The sequence below is a fragment of the Scyliorhinus torazame genome, chromosome 2 (assembly GCF_047496885.1).
Source record: "Scyliorhinus torazame isolate Kashiwa2021f chromosome 2, sScyTor2.1, whole genome shotgun sequence".
NCBI classification, from domain to species: domain Eukaryota; kingdom Metazoa; phylum Chordata; class Chondrichthyes; order Carcharhiniformes; family Scyliorhinidae; genus Scyliorhinus; species Scyliorhinus torazame.
In genome coordinates this window covers 385,179,009-385,196,996 of record NC_092708.1, presented here as the reverse complement: position 1 = coordinate 385,196,996, position 17,988 = coordinate 385,179,009, and the positions used below count along the sequence as shown (strand labels likewise).

At 50.6% G+C, this 17,988-nt stretch overlaps 1 protein-coding gene across 1 annotated transcript; it reads left to right on the top strand.

Annotated features, from left to right (window-relative positions):
- Positions 1 to 9,865: 9,865 nt before the first annotated feature.
- dio2 (iodothyronine deiodinase 2) lies at positions 9,866 to 12,122 on the top strand. Its single transcript, XM_072493624.1, has one exon. It carries the CDS (start codon positions 10,292 to 10,294, stop codon positions 11,057 to 11,059), a length of 768 nt encoding a protein of 255 aa, XP_072349725.1. The 5' UTR covers positions 9,866 to 10,291; the 3' UTR covers positions 11,060 to 12,122.
- Positions 12,123 to 17,988: the final 5,866 nt, after the last annotated feature.

Genomic DNA, 17,988 nt, shown 5'->3' with positions numbered 1-17,988 from the left:
TTTCCAATTCCCGGTGCCATTAACTTCCAGCAATAGCCTGGCTCTCTGGGCCACTATTAGGTATTACAACTAGAAAGATTTGACACATGTATTCAGAATCATGAGGGTTCCGCACAGCGTAGATAGGGAGAAACGGTTCCCGTTGGTGGAAGGGTTGAGAATGAGAGGGGACAGATTGAAGGCAATTGGTTTTAAAAAGAAGCAAAAGGCTTGGGTCTGTAATGCACTACTTGGAAATGCGGCGAGGCACATTCAATCGAGGCTTTCCTTGGAAATAGAACATAGAACGATACAGCGCAGTACAGGCCCTTCGGCCCACGATGTTGCACCGAAACAAAAGCCATCTAACCTACACTATGCCATTATCATCCATATGTTTATCCAATAAACTTTTAAATGCCCTCAATGTTGGCGAGTTCACTACTGTTGCAGGTAGGGCATTCCACGGCCTCACTACTCTTTGCGTAAAGAACCTACCTCTGACCTCTGTCCTATATCTATTACCCCTCAGCTTAAAGCTATGTCCCCTCGTGCCAGCCATTTCCATCCGCGGGAGAAGGCTCTCACTGTCCACCCTATCTAACCCCCTGATCATTTTGTATGCCTCTATTAAGTCTCCTCTTAACCTTCTTCTCTCTAACGAAAACAACCTCAAGTCCATCAGCCTTTCCTCATAAGATTTTCCCTACATACCAGGCAACATCCTGGTAAATCTCCTCTGCACCCGCTCCAAAGCCTCCATGTCCTTCCTATAATGCGGTGACCAGAACTGTACGCAATACTCCAAATGCGGCCGTACCAGAGTTCTGTACAGCTGCAACATGACCTCCTGACTCCGGAACTCAATCCCTCTACCAATAAAGGCCAACACTCCATAGGCCTTCTTCACAACCCTATCAACCTGGGTGGCAACTTTCAGGGATCTATGTACATGGACACCTAGATCCCTCTGCTCATCCACACTTCCAAGAACTTTACCATTAGCCAAATATTCCGCATTCCTGTTATTCCTTCCAAAGTGAATCACCTCACACTTCTCTACATTAAACTCCATTTGCCACCTCTCAGCCCAGCTCTGTAGCTTATCTATATCCCTCTGTAACCTGCTACATCCTTCCACACTATCGACAACACCACCGACTTTAGTATCGTCTGCAAATTTACTCACCCACCCTTCTGCGCCTTCCTCTAGGTCATTGATAAGAATGACAAACAGCAACGGCCCCAGAACAGATCCTTGTGGTACTCCACTTGTAACTGAACTCCATTCTGAACATTTCCCATCAACCACCACCCTCTGTCTTCTTTCAGCTAGCCAATTTCTGATCCACATCTCTAAATCACCCTCAATCCCCAGCCTCCGTATTTTCTGCAATAGCCTACCGTGGGGAACCTTATCAAACGCTTTGCTGAAATCCATATACACCACATCAACTGCCCTACCCTCGTCTACCTGTTCAGTCACCTTCTCAAAGAACTCGATAAGGTTTGTGAGGCATGACCTACCCTTCACAAAGCCATGCTGACTATCCCTGATCATATTATTCCTATCTAGATGATTATAAATCTTGTCTCTTATAATCCCCTCCAAGACTTTACCCACTACAGACGTGAGGCTCACCGGTCTTTAGTTGCCGGGGTTGTCTCTGCTCCCCTTTTTGAACAAAGGGACCACATTTGCTATGCTCCAGTCCTCTGGCACTATTCCTGTAGCCAATGATGACATAAAAATCAAAGCCAAAGGTCCAGCAATCTCTTCCCTGGCCTCCCAGAGAATCCTAGGATAAATCCCATCAGGACCCGGGGACTTATCTATTTTCAGCCTGTCCAGAATTGCCAACACCTCTTCCCTACGTACCTCAATGCCATCTATTCTATTAGCCTGGGTCTCAGCATTCTCCTCCACAACATTATCTTTTTCCTGAGTGAACACTGACGAAAAATATTCATTTAGTATCTCGCCTATCTCTTCAGACTCCACACACAACTTCCCATCCCTGTCCTTGACTGGTCCTACTCTTTCCCTAGTCATTCGCTTATTCCTGACATACCTATAGAAAGCTTTTGGGTTTTCCTTGATCCTTCCTGCCAAATACTTCTCATGTCCCCTCCTTGCTCGTCTTAGCTCTCTCTTTAGATCCTTCCTCGCTACCTTGTAACTATCCATCGCCCCAACTGAAACTTCACACCCCATGAGATGATTAGTTCAAAAGAAACAATGTGCAGGGTCACGGGGTGAAGGTGGGAAAGTGGCACTGGGCGAAATGCCCATTCAGAGAGCTAGCACCGAGGCAATGGGCTGAATTTCCTCCTGCTGCAGCATAACAATTCTGAGACGTTACCAATACTCCACGACCTTCAGTCTGCATGGTAATGACGGGATCACCAGTTTTTAGTGATGTTGGTTCGAGCATCAGAGGAAATCCTTCTACTCTGCTGCTGATTGGTGCAACGGGATCTTTAATGTCCGGCTTTGACAGGGTCATCTATTCTGAAACACGGCACCTCTGACTGTGCAGCTCTCCCTCAGTACAAAACATCAACCTGCATTCTGAGCACAAGGGGCTGGATCCTCCGATCGTGCGGCTTTATGTCCGCAGGAACCATCTGGTCTTACGACCAGAAAGTCGGCGGCGTCCCCGCACCGATCCGGTGGGGGGGGCTAGCAGCCGTGCAGTGTAAAGCCCCCGGCTTTACCTGCGGATACGGCCGCAGAATGGCCGGGGTGGCCTCCGGCTTGTCAGAAGCTGCCCCCCTGTAATTCTCCTTGCCACCAGAAAATGCACCAGAATTGCGTCCCCTCCAACTGCTCCGCAATTCGAACTGTGCGTTATTACCAAACCTCCAGCCTGACCTGTCAAGCAGGGGGTGCTTTGAGAAGATGTGTGATAGGTTGGGAAGTCATAGAATCCCCACAGTGCAGAAGGAGGCCATTTGGCCCATCGAGTCTTGACTCACCCTCCGAAAGAGCGTCCTACCGAGGTCCACTCCCCCACCCAATTCACGCAGGAGCTGGCTTCGACAAACTAGACAGGTTCTGTTTCGACCCAATTGGCCCTGGATCCAGAATTGCATTTACTGTATATGGCGCCTGTCACATCCCCGGGACACCCCGGATACACATCGCAACCTGTGAAGTACCTCGAATGTAGAGTCACTGTTATGATGTAGAGAAACGCAGCAGCCAATCTGTGCACAGCAAGCTCCCACAAAGAGCAACATAAAAATGACCAGTTCATCTCTTCGCGGTGACGGTTCAGGAATAAAATCAGGCAGTCAGACGGTCTATCAGGACAACGAGGAGGCAGATTAATAAGAGCATAAGAACTAGGAGCAGGAGTGGGCCATCTGGCCCCTCGAGCCTGCTCCGTCATTCAATGAATGAAATGAAAATCGATTATTGTCACAAGTAGGCTTCAAATGAAGTTGCTGTGAAAAGCCCCTAGTCGCCACATTCCGGCACCTGTTCGGGGAGGCTGGTACAGGAATTGAACCGTGCTGCTGGCCTGCCTTGGACTGCTTTAAAAGCCAGCGATTTAGCCCAGTGTGCTAAACCAGCCCCATGAGATCATGGCTGATCTTTTGTGGACTCAGCTCCACTCTCCGGCCCGAACACCAGAACCCTCAATCCCTTTATTCTTCAAAAAACTGTCTTGAAAACGTTTAATGAAGGAGCTTCAACAGCTTCACTGGGCAGGGAATTCCATGGATTAATGTTCCGGGCCTGCCCACCAGACCAGCAGCCACAGTTTTCCTGCTGGAAAGCTTCCTCCGGATTGCCGACTGCAGGAATTCTCTCCGTGATACCGTGGCCATGGTTCACACTTCGCAGTGACGGAGGCGTGTGCGATACCTGGCACCTGGCGAATTCTGGTGCTTCTGTGAGACTCTGGCATCGAGAGTAGGCTTGTGTGGGGTTGGGTTGCGGGGGGGGGGGGGGCTGACGGCACATGTGCCAGAAACTACCCAGCCCCTGTGTGCGCATGTGGAGTAGGATCGACGGCTGGACTAGCCAGAATGACTGAACCTGACAGTCCAGCAAGGCTGTGATGATGTAAGCTTTTTAATAGGTCAGCGAATTGAACGGAGGCCATGTTTGCTCAATTTAGTTTCGCAGAAAAAAGCTTGGTGTATTTCCTGTGATCACTGCAGTTTGTGCTTAGACAGCAGTAACTAAAAACACCCAGTTCCCGGAGCTGCAGCCTGTGCAGGCGCTCACCCTTTTAGGGCCAGCTGGCGAGGCTTGCCTGTCCCTCGTTGGGGGTGGGTTCGCACTGGCTCAAGGCAGCTGAGCGATTCCTTTGGTCACTTCAGCGAGTGGTCAAGAGTTCAACCCCACCCAAGAACAGCCTGATTCGCGTGAGGTACAGTTCCTCAGGCTGATCGGCCACCAGGCGAGACCAGGGAATCAAGCGAAATGAGGCAAAAGTGGGGGAATGGGGTTGAAGCGGGGGTCACCATTGAATGCTCACCGGGTCAGTGACCCACTCCTGCTTCTTATCTAACGGTTCAATACGGCTGAGTGGCAGCGAGGGCAGCTCAGAGTTGATCCACTTTGAGTGTGCTTGGGGACCACGTGTAGGCCCAAAGGTGGTATGGCTGAGGTTTCTCTCCCTGCCTCTCAGTACATCTCCGGAAATGACTGCTACCGTTGGGCAGTCTGGGTAGGTCCCAGCCTTCGCCAAAACCCGACTGTCTCCAAAAAAGTGGTTTCCTCCCCAAAATAGAGGCCACTGTGACATTATGTAGAACGTCTAATATATAAAGGGTTAATGTAATATCATAATTGACCACTAGATGGAGCTGGGAACAGGCCTATAAAAAGGACTGACTCTCAGGCTTCTGGGAGAGAGTGTAGGAGAGAGCAGAGTACAGTTTAGGACAGAGTGCATGAGACAAGTATTAGTATAGTGTAGATTGTAGTTTAATAGATCATTGCTTGCGATAGGAGTAAGTGGCCGACTGACAGTCAGATAGCACGGTGACAGGCACAGAGATGCTGGTGGGTGAGAGTTGGGAATCATCGACATGATGAAAGAAACAAAAGAACTCGCCATTCATGAGCTCTGGATCTCTTGAAGCTCTTCATAGCCAATGAAATACATTTGAAGGAACGATGATGTATGAAACGTGACACCAGCCAGCACAAAGCAAGGTCCCATTAACAGCAACGATAAATATCCTGCTTAAGTTGTTGGTTGATGGAAATATATTGGCCAGGACGCTTCTCTTTGAAACGTTACCATGAGATCTTCCACATCTTTTTATTTGTTGAAACAATGTGGACACCACTGGCTATGCTGGAATTTACTGTTCATCCCTAGTTGCTGCTGCCTTTCCTGATCTGCTGCAATCCATGTGGTGTAGGTACACCCACAGTGCTGTTGGGAAGAGAGTTACAGGATGTTGCCCCAGCCACAGTAAAGGAACAGCGATATATTTCCAAGTCAGGATGGTGAGTGACTTGGAGGGGAACCTCCAGGTGGTGGGGTTCCCAGGTATCTGATGCTCTTGTCCTGCTAGATAGTAGTGGTCGTGAGTTTGGAAGGTGCTGCCTAAGGAACTTTGACGAGTCCCTGCAGTGCATCTTATAGATGGCACACACGGCTGACACTGTGCGTCGGTGGTGGAGGGTTTGAATGTTTGTGGAAGGGGGAGCAATCAAGCGGGGCTGCTTTGTCCAGGATGATGTCGAGCTTCTTGAGTGTTGTTGGAGCTGTGCTCATCCAGGTAACTGGAGAGTATTCCATCACACTCCTGGCTTGTTCCTTGTAGATGGTGGACGGGCTTTGGGGAGTCAGGGGGTGAGTTACTCACCGCAGGATTCCCAGCCTCTGACCTGCTCTGGTAGCCACAGTATTTATATGGCTGGGTCCAGTTCAGTTTCTGGTCAATGGTAAACTCCCAGGATGTTGAGAGTTCAGCTACTGAATGCCCTGGGGGAATGGCTAGATTCTATTTTGTTGGAGATGGCCATTACCTGGTACTTGTGTGATGTGTATGGTCCTTGCCACTAATCAGTCGAAGCCTCGCTATTGTACAGGTCTTTGACTTGGACTGCTTCGGTATCTGAGGACGTGCGAATGGTACTGAACGGTACTCACACGTCAGTGAACCTCCCCACTTTCCGACATTATGTTGGAGAGAAGGTCATTGCTGAAGCAACTGGAGATGTTTGGGCCCAGGGCCCCACCTTTTGGAACCCCTTCAGTGATGTGCTCTGGCTACAATGATTGCAAATCACCTGAGGTGGTAGGCAGGGCCTTGGTTTAACGTATTGTCCAAATGATGGTATAGCAGATGGTGCAGCACTCCTTGCGCACTGACACTGGGAGAGTTACCCTGCATTCCGTGCTCAATTCTCTGGAGTGGACATTGAAACCGCAGTCTTCTGGCCTACGGGTGAGAGTGGAGTGCGCTGCCTCATGAAGATAATGTATGGATGAGAGATGATAGAAGAGAATGGAGTGGGTGAAGGTTGTATAGAGGGCATGGTCATGTACTCACTGTGGAGAACATTAAACAGTTCCTGTACCAGGAACCTTTCCACAAATTACAATCAGACCTTTCTTCCAAACTCCAGATGATGTGAGACAAACCATCGGCTTCATCATGTGATAGACAGGGGAGCTTTCTGTAACAGGATAACAATAATAATATTTACAAATCCAGCAGAGGGATTGGATTCTGTGAAAGTTGAGCTGATTAAAGACCTCACCGGGTGGATGGTAATCCCGTTCAGTGGAAAACTCAACCACCAGAAACTGTGAGTTATGAGTGGAATAGAAAGTCGATTGATTGGAAGCGCTTTACACACAGGGTAAGTGAATCTCACTGCAGAGACTTGAGCACCAAGTCTGAGCTGACGCTCACAGTTCAGTCCTGAGGGTGTGCTGCACTGCCAGGGGTGCCATCTATTGCCATCTGCGTCTCAGCTGAACAGGCAAGCTCTCATGGCAACATTTAAAAAAGAGCAGGAAGGTTTCCCTGGTCTCCGAGCCGATAATAATCCTTCAAGTAATATAGAACATACAGTGCAGAAGGAGGCCATTCGGCCCATCGAGTCTGCACCGACCCACTTAAGCCCTCACTTCCACTCCATTCCCGCAACCCAATAACCCCTCCTAACCTCTTTGGACACTGAGGGCAATTTAGCATGGCCAATCCACCTAACCTGCACGTCTTTGGACTGTGGGAAGAAATTGGAGCACCCGGAGGAAACCCACGCAGACACGGGGAGAACGTGCAGACTCCGCACAGACAGTGACCCAGCCGGGATGTTACGTTCAAGGCTCCTTAGATACTGAAGCAGTCCATGTCCAAATGCAGCAAGACCGGGACAACATTCAGGCCTGGGCTGACAAGTGGCAAGTTACATTCACGCCACACAAGTACCAGGCAATGACAATCTCCAACAAGAGAGAATCAATCTATTGCCCCTTGACAGTCAATGGCATTAGCATTGCTGAATTCCCCACTATCGACATCCTGCGGGCTACAGTTGACCAAAATATGAACTGGGTTAGCCATATAAATACTTAAAACACCTTAACATTTTCAACCTTTGATCTTTTACCAAGAGGGACAGAGGCTGAGAATTCGCCAGTAACTCACCTCCTGACCCCCAAAGCCTGTCCACCATCTACAAGGCACAAGTCAGGAGTGTAATGGAAAAGTCTCCACTTGCCTGGATGAGCGCAGCTCCAACAACACTCCAGAAGCTCGACACCATCCAGGACAAAGCAGCCCCGTTAATCAGCATTCTATCCACCAACCTAAACATCTACTCCCTCCACCACTGAAAAACAGTAACAGCCGTGTGTACCATCTACAGGTTGCACAGCAGCAACTCACCAAGGCTCCTCAGGCAGCACCTTCCAAATCCAAAACCACTACCATCTAGAAGGACAAGAGCAACAGATACCTGGGACCCCCACCACCTGGAGGTTCTCCTCCAAGTCACTCACCACCCTGACTTGGAAATATATCGGCCGTTCCTTCACTGTCGCTGGGTCAAAATCCTGGAACTCCCTCCCTAACCGCACTGTGGGTGTACCTACACCTGAAGGGACTGCAGCAGTTCAGGAAGGCAGCCCACCGCCACCTTCTCAGGGACAATTCGAGATGGGGGATAAATACTGCCCACGCCAGCGGCAACCCTGTCTTAAGAATGATTAAGAAATCAAAGGTTGGAAATGTTTCGGTGTTTTAGGAAGATCACTGTTTTCTGTAGTCAGACTGGAACAGAGGAGCTTGGCACCTGAGTTTTTATAGTGAACTCAATAATGTCAACCATATCACATTGTATTGTATATCATGTGGTGTGTGTGTTTAAACCAGTAAAAGAGAGTGGAACTGGAAAGTTGCCCAACAACCTCGCACAGCGTAATGCATTAACCCCTTTCGAAACTTTGTCTCGACAAGCATGCTTCGACAGCTTCAAGTTAAGTCTGGCTGAAATCCAACTCTTTGAGCTCTATCACGATGCCCCCACCCCCACCCACACCTTCCTCACCTCCCTTCAAACTGAAAGTGCTGCCCTCTCATCCACATGCACGGTTCGCCCAGTCGTACGAATGGAACTCTCCTTCTTCCTATTGGCATCGGGCAGATCCTCTCCGATGACGTTGTACAGAGCACCCACCCCCCCCCCCCCCGTGTATATACTTCTGTGGCCAATAGCCAACATCGTTAAAGAAAGGGAGCAGGGCTCTCCAAAATTGGGGCTATGCCCCCACGCCAGCGTAAAAACGTTCCGGAGGTTCCTTAAAAATATTAGCAGCTATTCTCCTACCTGCAGGGGGCTGGGAGGACCTCAGCGTGCTTCACGCAGGTTCAGCTGCGGATTTGGACCCCTGCACTTGCAGTTGCCGGTCCGCGCACGGCGGCGGCGGCGGACGTGCCAAACACAACGGCGGACTCAGCCGGCGGACCTGGACGACAAAAGAAGGACCCAACGATCGGCCCCGCGCCGCGACATCTCACACGCCCGATCGCCACCCCGTCCACCCATAAGGTCCCTCCCCCCCCCTTGATGCTTGATCCCCCTGCCCCCCACCAGGGCGGCGGCGGATTGAGTCGGCAGCCGTCGCACGAGAGTCCTGACCAGCCAGAGTGGTTAGGACCACGGCGTCGGGAATTCGGCCGGTTGGGACCGGAGCATCGCTGGGAGGCCCCCCCCCCCCTCCCCAAGTCGCGCCGTGTAAATCGCGTGCGAGCGATTCTCCAGGGACCGGAGCATTGCCGGAGCGGCGCCGGGCCCGATCCTGTCGTAAAAGTGGATTCTCCGTCGCCGTGCCAAACGCGATTTCGGCGTGGGGCTGCGGAGAATCCTGCCCAGGTTATCCGGCTATTATCCCGTTGCTGTGTGTGGGAGCTTGCTGCGGGAAAATTGGCTGCTGTGTTTCCCAGGTTATCACAGTGGCTGCGCTTCGGGAGTATTAAATTTGGGTGTGAGACACTCGGGACATTCTGGGGTGCGAAGGACGCTTCAGAGATGCAAGGTCTCCCTTTCGAAACTTTGTCAAAGAGCACCTCACAGAAGCAGAGCACCCACCCACACTGAGGAGATTAAACCTCAGAGTCTGCAGCTACAGGGGATTCACTTCAATCACTTATCCCCCATTTTCCATGTTCCAGTAACAACAGCTGACACTGAAATTGGACCGGGGCAGGGTCTTTTTTTTAAAAGAACCTATGCTTTTTTTTATTGCTATGTTTACTCCTATCCAAGGCGAGCTTTTCTCCACCGAGTGTCTCACGTCATGATCTTTAAAAGAGATTAGTTTGTTGTATCTAGCTGCAGTAATCAGCAGCGACTGTGTATATAAGGCTGACACTACAGCGGTTTGTGTAGACTCACTGGAAAGTCTGAGTGGAACAGGGGCTGGAAGTCAGAAGTGGAAGAGAGAGAGAGAGAGAGAGAGGAGTACAAGTACAGTTCAGCTCAGTGAACAGAAGAAAAGGTTGACCAGTGATAACTGCAACGCAGCAGATTTGTTTCTTCGACACCTTCCTCCTCCCCAGCCTCTCCCGAGTTGAAACAAGAAGAGTTTATGAGCGGGAATGACAAGTTCGTTAGGCTCGTGGACCGAGTGATGGAGAGTTGGCTGAACCTTTTGTTTTGAGAAACACTCAATGTCGGAGGCTTAGAGGAGGCAGGCGGAGAGAGAGAGAGGGAGACAGAGAGAGAGAGAGGGAGAGAGAGAGACTCTGCTACAAACAAGTATAATCTGGAAAGTTTCCTCAGTTCTCCCCCACACGTTGCCGGCAGAGCCAAGCCCTCGGAGGGATGGGTTTGCTTAGTGTCGACCTGCTCGTCAAGCTGCAGATCCTGCCTGGCTTCTTCTCCAATTGCCTCTTCCTGGCCGTCTATGACTCAATGGTGCTGCTCAAGCAGGCAGGGGCATGGCTGAGCTGTGTCGGGCCCCCGTGCGATGGCCATGTTCCCCGCATGCTGACGATGGAGGGAATGCAGTCGGTCTGGCAGAGCTACCTCCTGGATGTTTTCAAGCGGGTCAAGCTGGGCGGCCAGGCGCCCAACTCACGGGTGGTGCGGGTGAGCGAGAAAGAGGACCAGGCGGCGGAGGAGGGCGTGGGCGAGTGCCACCTGCTGGACTTTGCCAGCCCCGGCAGGCCCCTGGTGGTCAACTTTGGTTCGGCCACGTGACCGCCGTTTGTCAACGGGCTGCCGGCGTTCTGCCACATGGTGGAGGAGTTCTCGGCGGCGGCTGACTTCCTGTTGGTCTACATCGATGAGGCCCACCCCTCGGACGGCTGGGCTGCCACCTCTCAGTTCCAGCTGCTCCGTCACCGGAACCTGGCGGAGCGACGCTCTGCGGCCAGCCTGTTGCTGCGGCACTTCCGGGTGCCCCCCAGGTGCCAGGTGGTGGCCGACTGCATGGACAACAACAGCAATGTGGCTTATGGCGTTTCCTTCGAGAGGTTCTGCATCGTACACAATGAGAAAATCGCCTACCTGGGAGGGAAAGGACCGTTCTTCTACAACCTGACCGGGGTCAGAGCTTGGCTAGAACAGCACAGCAGCGGGAAAGAGTAAAACGGTGATGCCAACACTGCCACCCAGAAGGATGAGGGCGGCAGACACAAGAGGGAATGCGCCCATTTCCAATATCCCCTCCGAGTCACCATCAGCCCCAATCCTGGCCTGGGGCGCACAGCAGACCAAACTTCCTCATCCCTGGGACAAATACCCTGCAAGTCCCTGTTGGCCATGGGAACCCCTGCGCCGCAGTGATTCAAGAAGTAGATCCACCACTGCCACCTTGCCAAGGGGCAAATCTGAGACTGGGCAATGAACGTCGGCCATTCCAGCGACACCCGCACCACGCGGCAGACTTTCCTCTTTCAAAAGAAGCATTCAGACAAACGAGAAAACCTTAAACCCGACTTAAACCCACAAGCCTCGCGTTCGGTAAATGATGAACGATCTCACCTAATTGCCTGGCAAATGGAAAAAAGAATTGACTGAACTGAACTAAAAAAAAACCCTTTGTCCTGGACGTAGACTGTTCCATTTAATTATTGCGACACCAATCTTGAGTAACCCGGGGTTCCCTTGTTGATTCTTTTTTTGTTCGGAAGATGGTTTATTCCTTTGACGGAATTGCGTAGCACTCTCGAGCGTCGGTAGGTTTTACTCGACCTTTTCCCTTCGTCGGTCGCTGCGCATCATCTCCGACCGATGACGTCGCGTTACGTGAGACTGTCTTATCTTTTAAGTTATTGAGTCGCGGGTTCTGTCCTGCGGAAATCCAACGGAGCAAATCTAGGACAAAGGTTCGGCACAACATCGTGGGCCGAAGGGCCTGTTCTGTGCTGTATTTTTCTATGTTCTATGTTCTAAATGTTGGGAGGGGAGCCGGGCGTGTGGGATGAAGACAACTGACAAAAGGGTGCTGCGCTCAGTCAGTTTTCTGATAGCAAACGGCACTGCCCATTCTCATTGTAGCCTCCCACTGTGTGTGTGTGTGTGTGTGTCGGAAGAATGTTGAAGGTGTATGAGAATTCCATCTTCAAATTATTTATATCTAAAGAATCAATCTGTGGTGCTATGCAAAGTGCACTTTGATCTGTGTTACAATAAAAGGTTTTGCAGTTCGTCCCTTTTGTTCCTGTGCTTGTTTGTTTAACCGTCCGATAGTTGTCCCAAAGCACTTTACGGCCAATGAAGTACTTTTTAGACGTGTAGGCACTGCTGGCGGTAGAAGAAATGCAACAGCCAATTTGTGCACGGCCCCGGAGTGACAAACAACAGGATAGCCACTATTGTTTTAGTGAAGTTAGTAACGGAAAATGCCGGATAAACTCAGCCAGCTCTGGCAGCGTCTCCGTGGGGAGGGAAACACAGTTGGCGTTTCGGATCCAAATGAGGTTTCTCTTGCCACAGACGCTGCCAGACCTGCTGAGTTTATCCAGCATTTCCCGTCGTTACTTTGGATTTCCAGCAACCGCAGTCATTTATTTGGTTTTGTGGTGTCAGTTGAGGGATAAACGTTGGCCAGGACACTGGGGAGAGAGCCGCCCCCTCAACCCTTCCTCAACATAATGTCATGGGATTTTTGACCCCCCCCCTCCCCCAAGTGCCATTCTCTCTGTGCATCAGCCTGCTTTGTGTGCTCGAGTCCCTGGGGTTGGACACAAATGCACAGACCAGGGTGCTACCCACAGCTGATGCACTTTACTTCAGTAACCGCCGATGTTTCTTATTAGTTTGAGTATGTGATTTAGAGACACCCACACCCTAGCTATCACTATGTGACAACGGGCCAGAATTTGGTGGAGTGGGGCACACCCTGAGTTTGGATATTTCCAGCTCAAAAGTGCTTTGTGCTGCAGTTTGCTTAAAGGGAGATCTGGCAATGACGTGGTGAGGGGACAACGAGGCACCTGGTACCTCGGTGAATGGAGGGACTAACCCCTCAACTGAGGAGATTTGTAAAGAGAGAAAGAGGCAGTGCAACATGAGAGAGAGGAATAAAGTGAATTAGAGTCAGGTTCGATCCCGGAACTCAAAAGAGAGGGGAAGAATTAAGACAGAGAGAGAGAGAAAGGAAAATACTTGCAGGGTTCTGGAGAAAGAGCAGGAGAGTGAAGCTGATAGGATAGCACAATCACAAACCTCTCACAACAATTCACTACCTGCAGGAAGGAGACTCTTCAGTTACAATTGTCCCCGTTCTGGACCTCCAAGATTGAGCTTTCGATCCAGACTATATATCATCTCTCCCCCCCCCACCTCTCCCCACTAAAAGTCTCCTCACATTGTGTGTTTAGCACAGGGCTAACTCGCTGGCTTTGAAAGCAGACCAAGGCAGGCCAGCAGCACGGTTCAATTCCCGTGTCAGCCTCCCCGAACAGGCGCCGGAATGTGGCGACTAGGGGCTTTTCACAGTAACTTCATTTGAAACCTACTTGTGACAATAAGCGATTTTCATTTCATTTCATTTCAAATAGCAGTCTTAAATTTCTGCAGCGATATTCATTGACATATAAGGCATGTGCCCAGCAATTCCTTGACTCACTGGGGCGGGGTGGGAGGGTGGAGTGGCTGGCTTCGGGGACTGGGGGGCAGGGTGGGTTGTGGGTGAGCTCTCAATTTTACAAGGCTAACGGAGAGCGACGCAGATCGTTCAACAATGTGCCGTCATTCACAACCTGCGTGTCCGTTGCTCGCTTATCGGCTCAATAAAGGCTGTTTCTTTCTCAATTGATCCACGATAACTTTTAAACCCAGAAACAAGTTCGAGTAAGAAGGTTCTCTGACGTGAATGGCCCTTTTTGGCTCTGGTTGGTTTCTTGCAGCATGACCTGGGGTCGGCGGGCGGGGGGGCTGGAGGAGGGGGGGGTAACGGGACGGTTCTCTAACAGGTGACGTGGAGCTGTGTTTAACCTGGCCTTTCCCTTTAAGATCCATGCTGAGGTGCCAGTGCCGGATAATTGGTTTAAGTAGCTACATCCAGTAATTGTACCTGACAGTAAGTTTCAGGCTCCAAGTGCGAAGGACCCGTGAACAAATTAATTGGCTTTCTTTTTCTTCCCAAGGTTCCTTTGCAACTGTAACAAGGCGTGAAGGGGGTGGGGGTCTCTAAAGTATGGTGGATGTGTGCTAGACAGGAGACAGAACGCCTAAAATAAGAAGCATTGAAGTATATATAAGAAACTACAGAGCGAAAGAAGGTCTCCATTGCAATGTTACATGTGACGCCATGGGACTGTTTGCATGAGAATGTGACCCAGACAGTGTGGGCCGAATGTTCGTGGAGTGCTTTGTGTAAATAGCAACAACAAAACAATGCAGCACACAGGTTAAAGTCTGAGCCTTTGAGAGTAATTTGAGAGTCTATCCTTCAGAGCCACCCAGTTCCTGAGCTCTGCTGCTAAGACTTGAAGGAAGAAAAGGTTTAGTGAGTGTTTTTGGTCAGGATGGACAGAGTTCAGTTCCCCCAGCGTGCTGTGACGAAAGACTTGCAATTATATCATAGCCCAGGAAATCCCAAAGCGCTTTACAGCCAACGAAGCACATTTTGAAGTGTAAGGGCTGTTGTCATGTCGGAACCACGGCAGCCAATTCGTGCACAGCAAACAGCACTGTGATCATGAAAGGAAATCCTGATTTTGAGCTAGCTGAGGGATACATAGTGGGCAGGATATCAGGGCGACCCCCCCCCCCCCCCCCAATGCTGTTCTTCGAAATGGTGAGGTGTGATCTTTTCCATCCACCTGAGAGGGTTGATGGGAGCCTCACTTCAACGGAGTGTTTTTAAAAAAAAATATTTTATTGAAAATTTTTGGCCAACCATCACAGTACACATCACAGTACATTGTGTATCCTTTACACAGTAATATCACAATATAAATAACAATGGCCAGTTTTATAAACAAGAAATAAATAATATATAAACAAAAACAAAAACAAAACTAAATGGCAACTGCCTTGTCCCAGATAAATATTCTCCAAAAATATGTTTTAACCGTCCAATATACAATTATCTATGACAACTACCTATACATATTATACTTATATACTTATATATTAACATCCCTGAGAATCCCTCTGGTTCCTCCCCCCCCCCCGGGTTGCTGCTGCTGTCTTCTTCTATTCCATTCCCTCTAGCTTTCTGTGAGGTATTCGACGAACGGTTGCCACCGCCTGGTGAACCCTTGAGCTGATCCCCTTAGGACGAACTTAATCCGTTCCAGCTTTATAAACCCTGCCATGTCATTTATCCAGGTCTCCACCCCGGGGGCTTGGCTTCCTTCCACATCAACAGTATCCTGCGCCGGGCTACTAGGGACGCAAAGGCCAAAACATCAGCCTCTTTCGCCTCCTGCACTCCCGGCTCTTCTGCAACCCCGAATATAGCCAACCCCCAGCTTGGCTCGACCTGGACCCCCACCACCTTCGAAAGCACCTTTGTCACCCCCACCCAAAACCCCTGTAGTGCCGGACATGACCAGAACATGTGGGTGTGATTCGCTGGGCTTCTCGAGCATCTCGCACACCTATCCTCTACTCCAAAAAATTTACTGAGCCGTGCTCCAGTCATATGCACCCTGTGTAACACCTTAAATTGTATCAGGCTTAGCCTGGCACACGAGGACGATGAGTTTACCCTACTTAGGGCATCAGCCCACAGCCCCTCCTCAATCTCCTCCCCCAGCTCTTCTTCCCATTTCCCTTTCAGCTCATCTACCATAATCTCCCCCTCGTCCCTCATTTCCCTATATATGTCTGATACCTTACCGTCCCCCACCCATGTCTTTGAGATCACTCTGTCCTGCACCTCCTGCGTCGGGAGCTGCGGGAATTCCCTCACCTGTTGCCTCGCAAAAGCCCTCAGTTGCATATACTGGAATGCATTCCCTTGGGGCAACCCATATTTTTCGGCCAGCGCTCCCAGACTTGCAAATGTCCCATCTACAAACAGATCTCTCAATTGTGTTATTCCTGCCCTTTGCCATGTTCCAAATCCCCCATCCATTCTCCCCGGAGCAAACCTATGATTATTTCTTATCAGGGACCGCACCGAGGCTCCCGTCTTTCCCCTATGCCGTCTCCATTGCCCCCAAATTTTCAGAGTAGCCACCACCACCGGGCTTGTGGCGTATTTCTTCGGTGAGAACGGCAACGGCGCCGTCACCATGGCTTGTAGGCAAGTCCCCCTACAGGACGCCTACTCCAATCTCTTCCACGCCGCTCCCTCCTCTTCTCCCATCCACTTACATACCATTGAGATGTTGGCGGCCCAGTAGTAATCACTCAGGCTCGGTAGCGCCAGCCCCCCCCTAGCCCTACTACGCTGCAAAAATCCCTTCCTCACTCTCGGGGTCTTCCCGGCCCACACAAAACTCATGATACTCTTCTCAATCCTTTTGAAAAAAGCCTTCGTGATCACCACCGGGAGGCACTGAAACACAAAGAGGAATCTCGGGAGGACCACCATTTTAACCGCTTGTACCCTCCCTGCCAGTGACAGGGATACCATGTCCCATCTCTTGAAGTCCTCCTCCATCTGTTCCACCAACCGCGTTAAGTTTAACCTATGCAATGTACCCCAATTCTTGGCTATCTGGATCCCCAAGTAGCGAAAGTCCCTTGTTACCTTCCTCAGCGGTAAGTCCTCTATTTCTCTGCTCTGCTCCCCTGGGTGCACCACAAACAGCTCACTTTTCCCCATGTTCAGCTGATATCCTGAAAATTCTCCAAACTCCCCAAGTATCCGCATTATCTCTGGCATCCCCTCCGCTGGGTCCGCCACATACACCAATAAATCGTCCGCGTAAAGAGATACCCGGTGTTCCTCTCCTCCCCTGAGTACTCCCCTCCACTTCCTGGAACCCCTCAATGCTATTGCCAGGGGCTCAATCGCCAGTGCAAACAATAATGGGGACAGAGGACATCCCTGCCTCGTCCCTCTATGGAGCCGAAAATACGCAGACCCCCGTCCATTCGTGACCACGCTCGCCATCGGGGCCCTATACAGCAGCTGTACCCATCTAATATACTCATCTCCAAAGCCAAATCTCCTCAACACCTCCCACAAATAATCCCACTCCACTCTATCAAATGCTTTCTCGGCATCCATCGCCACCACTATCTCCGCTTCCCCCTCTGGTGGGGGCATCATCATTACCTCTAGCAGCCTCCGTATATTCGTATTCAGCTGTCTCCCCTTCACAAACCCAGTTTGGTCCTTATGGACTACCCCCGGGACACAATCCTCTATCCTCATTGCCATTACCTTGGCCAGAATCTTGGCGTCTACATTTAGGAGGGAAATAGGTCTATAGGACCCGCATTGCAGCGGGTCTTTTTCCTTCTTTAGGAGAAGCGATATCGTTGCCTCCGACATAGTCGGGGGCAGCTGTCCCCTTTCCTTCGCCTCATTAAAGGTTCTCATCAGTATCGGGGCAAGCAAGTCCACATATTTCCTATAAAATTCGACTGGAAATCCATCCGGTCCCGGAGCCTTCCCCGCCTGCATACTCCTAATTCCTTTCACTACTTCCTCTATCTCGATCTGTGCTCCCAGTCCCACCCTCTCCTGCTCCTCCACCTTAGGAAATTCCAGCCGGTCCAGGAAGCACATCATTCTCTCCTTCCCATCCGGGGGCCGAGCTTCGTATAATCTTTTATAGAATGCCTTGAACACTCCATTCACTCTCTCCGCTCCCCGCTCCATCTCTCCTTCCTCATCCCTCACTCCCCCTATTTCCCTCGCTGCTCCCCTTTTCCTCAATTGATGGGCCAGCAACCTGCTCGCCTTCTCCCCATACTCATACTGCACACCCTGTGCCTTCCTCCACTGTGCTTCTGCAGTACCCGTTGTCAGCAAATCAAATTCTACATGTAACCTTTGCCTTTCCCTGTACAGTCCCTCCTCCGGTGCCTCCGCATATTGCCTGTCCACCCTCAGAAGTTCTTGCAGCAACCGCTCCCGTTCCCTACTCTCCTGCTTTCCTTTA